General features: G+C 40.1%; 1 protein-coding gene across 1 annotated transcript; it reads right to left on the reverse strand.

The window, feature by feature from the left end:
• Positions 1 to 208: 208 nt before the first annotated feature.
• Positions 209 to 3,522, reverse strand: edn2 (endothelin 2). The gene is made up of 5 exons (XM_017438142.2): positions 3,396 to 3,522; positions 2,949 to 3,102; positions 2,729 to 2,842; positions 1,460 to 1,537; positions 209 to 1,344 (listed from the first exon to the last, which is right to left on the reverse strand). The coding sequence occupies exons 1-5, from the start codon at positions 3,442 to 3,444 to the stop codon at positions 1,260 to 1,262; spliced, it is 480 nt and encodes a 159-aa protein (XP_017293631.1). The 5' UTR covers positions 3,445 to 3,522; the 3' UTR covers positions 209 to 1,259.
• Between the last annotated feature and the right edge of the window lie 1,670 nt (positions 3,523 to 5,192).

Below are 5,192 nucleotides of genomic sequence, written 5' to 3' on the forward strand. Positions count from 1 at the left end.
AGTGCGGGTTTTTGATGTTTGTCTCTTTCTTACTGTTTATTCATTGTCACATGCTGTTTTTATTTTGTTTTTTAATTATGTAAAGCACCTTGAAATGCCTTGCTGCTGAAATGTGCTATACAAATAAAATTTGATTGATTTTGATTGATTGAGTAACCTGGACAATAATCAAAATCATCACATTGGGAAAGGCTTTCAAGCTCTTTTATTTTGAATACAAAAACCAGGGCATCAGTTATAGAAATATAAATACATCTGTAAATAAGTTAAAGAATAAACAAATTCTTCTGCTTACATTCATTGTTGTAGCATTAACAGTAAACGTAAAGGTTTGTAAACTGAACATGATCTGCAGCACTTTAACATATGAAACATACAGTCACTTGATGTTAACAGTAAACTAATTCTCTGCCAAGAAAGGAAATCGTGCAGGTCACAGCTTTAAGGGCTTAGGAGTTGCATAGCATGCGACAGGAGTCAAAGTTTCTCTCTGACTAATTACAGAGGAATTAAATGGACATTCGACTGTGAGGAAAAACAACGGCTGCATTTTTTGGCAAGCTGCACCATCATTGAAACCTTCTGGCTTATCTTCAGTCAAAACATTAAATAGGCAATAAACTCTTGAGCCATCACAATAGACCTACTGTTGTTAAGCAGACAGAAGGTGGACTGTGTGTGTCTCATTGGAGGTAAGCTAACTGTTTAGTTCATAAATCTAAAACAAATGACATTCATTTTACTGTGACGGTGTGTGCCTGGAGGGAACAAGCTGCCATTTTCAAGTTTACTGCCTGATAATTACAAACATTGTCTTAAACATTAAGCAGAACAACATATTCCAGCTCTGATACAGAGGAACCTAAAGCAAACTAAAGGTCTACAATAAGTAAATGTAGACAAACTATTCTCAACTATATTTACGTGACTCTAGGATTTGTGAGGCTGTTAAAATAAAAATATGACAACACACATTGGTACTTTGTCCATTAAGTTCAGTTATAATGTTCAAACTTTAGGTCCTGAAGACATTTCTAAGTCTGTCTTTGAAGCATCCTTCTTTGGCCTGTGGGCTGAAGTTAAACCTAATATTGCTCAGCTGCACTTCAGCCCACCCTTCATCAGTGAGAAGATGCCATCGTTCTTCTTTGTCCTTCCATGTTTTCACCTCTGCCTCTTCAGGGTCGGCGGTCCTTTGAAACCCCAGAATGGAAAGCAGCCAGAGGTCCCATCCAGGAATATTGAACTTCTTTGTTCTTTTACCTTCTTGTTTTGTTCTTCAGCTTTTTGACTCTAGAAGAACTCCTTTTTGATGTGATCAACATGTTGGACTGAGCAACAGATCTAAAGGAACAATAACAACAGCAACAAAAAACAAACAGGTTTGAGATGTTTGTTGTTCCAGAATTAATCATTAAAATCCTCTAACTATAGATGATAATGTTTTTTACTCATTTACCTTAATGATTTCAACAGTTTGTTTCTGTTTATAGAATTCACAGGTGGACTTGAATCATCCGTCCTGCTGTCCTCTGAACTGTGGAAAGAAACAACACCACCATTAAACCACGAGTGGAAAACCTCCACGCACTCAGAACGGTGGGTTCCCATAACACTGTAAAACATCTTGACCAGGTCTTCAGGTACATATACACTCATTATACATGAAGAACCCAGTGAGCTTCTCTTTGTGTGTGATAGGTTGGGAGAGGTTATGGAGGGTTTTGAGTATGCATGAAATGTCAGTAGCAAAGTCATGGTGGTGTATTTGCATCCTGGGTGAAACGTGGTGGTGATGTATTCATGATGTGGGCCACACCAGCATGGCTTGGTTCTAGATCATTTCAAGCACTATTATAATAAGTCAGTTGACCTCATGTCTAGGCTTCAACCATAATTATGACAAGGTCATGGAAACAATTTAGCTCAGACGTGATAACTGTAGCTTCTTCTGATACAGTCTGAGAGGGTTGGAGGAGGCATATAAGATGCAGGAGAGCCTTTCAGGAATGTGAAAAATATCAGGAAAAACCTATTTGGTCATAGAAGCACCACAATTGCCTTCACATTGAAGTTTTTCCAAATTTAGTGTCATCCAACCTTGTTCTAATAGGTCATAAAGGAAAGCATATCAGGGTTGTCATCCAGTATGAAGTGGGCTTTACAGTTTTACAGAATAACCCTTTTACCAGACTTTCCCCCCTTAGGACAATAGTTTAGGACCAATCAAACAGTTTCCAAGAAAATCCAAACAAAAACATTTCAAGATGCCTTCTGGGTAAAAAGTCATTATGAGTTCTACAAAACACCTTCAAGGATAACATTAACAAATGGAGACTAATCCACAGAGGCGGCTTCATGACCACAATAACCCAAAGACGCAACAAATACTCCCTTGAGCCAAAGCGGAAATGTAAATGTTCCAAAAATAGCAGCACTTCTAATAAACCATTGCCATTTCTTTCAAGTCCTCCCTGAAAAATGCAGGTGTGCTACTTCTCTACCAGGGCTACCCTCATCCTGCAGAGTCACTATCACACACTTCAATCATTTCACCTCCTCTGACTCATCCTCCTGGTCAACATACCTTTCAGATGTATCATGGTAACCGAAAGGAGACAGGAGATATTTTGATACAATCTTATGCCCATAGGAGGGTAAATGACGGGACTTTCATGTAATGGGAGGCAGATAGATGAAGTCACAATGAGACAGAGACAGTTCTCACCTTTTTTGGCAGAAGCCGTGGCAGGTTTTATCTGCAGGGTTGTGGCATTTACATCGCTTGGCTGAGCGGCGGCGGCGAGACATGGCACTTCCCAGGCCATAAGGGAGGAGTTTACTGTCAAAGAAAAAATACCATTTTTAGATGTGCTGAAGGCCTCAAAGAGCAGAAATGATACCTAAAGTGATTCCCTTCAGGGTCTTCAATATTCTGGAAGCCTCACCTTGGAGTGTTGACCCAGATGATGTCTAGGTGGCAGAAGTAAATACATTCTTTATCGTCCCAGCTGTTACAGGAGCAGCGTTTGGTCCTGATGTGGTTTGGATGTGGTGCCTGAATGGGCGCCTTTGTGTGGTCTGATAATGGGAGTCCACAGCCTAGAAAACATAATGGAGATTTGTTGTGTGATTGTACGGAGGGTGACTATCATACGGAATTCAAACCCCCCATTTAACCAAAAATAATAACAATATTGTGAATTCATCCCAGCTCTGAAAGTTGGTTACCAATCAAAAGATGCAAAATCTTATAATGCAGCTGCATCTTTAGTCTTTACTCAATAAAAATGTTTTGCCAATGAATCAAAAACCTTTGCTCAAAATCCAAACTTTAGCAAACTAGACTAAATCTGAAAGATTTTATTAACAAAATGCACTTTAAAGAAACTTACCATCTTGCAGGACCATGCAGATGATGAACAAAGAGAGTATCTTGTACATTGTTGTCCTTTGTTGGTCCGGCTGAGCAGCAGCAGTCAGTAAGGTGCTCTTGTTTTCAAGGCTGGAGAGCAGCAACAGGTGCTTTGTGTTCATGTCAGCCAGGAGCAACGACTTATATCCTGCTCGCCCCTCCCACCACCGTGGACTTGGCTGTTGTTACACAAGACACTCAGACTCCACCTGCCTCCCCCCTTTTCCACCTTCCTCACCACGACGACACGCAGCATTCCAACAGTGACCTTATTACTGTCAGAACCCCCACACAGACAGCTGGGTGGGTGATTATTCCCCAGCTCTGTTCTTTCACTGAAGTTCAAATATAAAGGCTAAAAGCTTTGCTGCTGCAGAGTCAGAGTGCCTGTTTAGGACAAGGTTTAGATCTAGGTGGAACTGAGTGCAATAACAAAGTTGAGACTGAAAAATGTTGTAATTTCTAACCATTTCTCTTTGTTTTCTTGCTTTATTTTTCTGTTTTGTTTTCAGTTTGGTATTTGTAAAATTAGATTGTCTTTATAGCAACTTTAAAGTCTTAAATCTACTGTTCATATCTTTTGAAGGAGAACTTTGTTGAACTTTGATCATTATTTTACTTGTTGTAAATAACTCCTTAAACTACCTCAGTTTGGAAAAATAGGTTAATTTGGACCAGATTAATGAGCTAATGGCTAGTCTCAGCAGGATGAAGACAAACTTCAATCTCAGAAATTTCACAGCGGTTATTTGTCAGAAGTCAGTATTCCTGCGGGTAGTGCCCCCTCCTCCTTCCAGGCTGCACTACAACTGCTACTGCTAGTTGCTGCTGCTGCTATTGCTCGTAATTTAAAGGCCTAACATTTGTTACTTGTTGCCTTTCATGCCAGAGTTTTAAAATACCACAGCTGATGAGGTAGACATGTCAGGCCATGAGATGGACAGATGTCCGGATGTAGCTGGAGACGGTAGAGGAAGAGATGAGCGGTTTCACATGTGCCACGCTGCTGATAGAAGAATGAAGCAGAGGGCTGTCAGCACCCCCTCCCTAGGAGGAGGTCGAACACAAACAGTCCCTCTGCGTGCAACAGTTTGACCTTCAGCCGAATGCCTCATCAGCTCTGATGCACATGAGCGTCTGATAGGTGGAAATAGAGAGATTTCAAGGAATTTGTAATGAAATATATGAATCAGAGGGCAGTGGCAGATGATAACTGTATTTTTAAATCCAAAAATCAGCATCTTTGAAGTACAAAAAGAGACTTTTAAGAATAAAACAGCCTATTCCCTAAATATATGATTGATGCAAAGTATTGCAATTGATTTTGATTGATGTAATAATGCATTCAGTACCTTCCTACACCTTTGTTAAAATGGAAGGTTTTAGAAAATGTGCATTTTATAAACAGCTCTTATAAATAAAATGATGTGGAGCTTAACTTTGAATGAAGAGACTCTCATTCACCCATTTCTTTTACCCACTTTCCATTCAGGGTCCCAGGGGAGCTGGTTCCTATCTTCAGCAGTCATTCCTGCCACCTTCTTGCTGCGAAGCAACGCCTCTAACCTCTAACCTCTGCCCCGCCATGCTGCCCCATGAAGAGTCATGCAGGTATTTGAAAATGTTGTGACTTGACAACAAGGAAAAGTATAGGATAAATGATTAAAGGCATAGCATTCCTTGAAGAAATGCATATTGCCTGCCGCCAGAGTAGCTATTTTTTACAACATTGTGCGCCATCTCATGCAATATTGCAATATCTCATTGATCTTGCATG

Source organism: Kryptolebias marmoratus, linkage group LG5 (assembly GCF_001649575.2).
Source record: "Kryptolebias marmoratus isolate JLee-2015 linkage group LG5, ASM164957v2, whole genome shotgun sequence".
Taxonomy (NCBI): Eukaryota; Metazoa; Chordata; class Actinopteri; order Cyprinodontiformes; family Rivulidae; genus Kryptolebias; species Kryptolebias marmoratus.

Bases quoted from the DNA above. Each gene is read 5' to 3' on its own strand.
- edn2 (XM_017438142.2), bottom strand. From the start codon at position 3,444: ATGTACAAGATACTCTCTTTGTTCATCATCTGCATGGTCCTGCAAGAT. The intron at 3,103-3,395 runs GTAAGTTTCTTT...TATGTTTTCTAG, and splicing joins CTGCATGGTCCTGCAAGATG to GCTGTGGACTCCCATTATCA. The intron at 1,345-1,459 runs GTAAATGAGTAA...TTGTTCCTTTAG, and splicing joins AAACTGTTGAAATCATTAAG to ATCTGTTGCTCAGTCCAACA.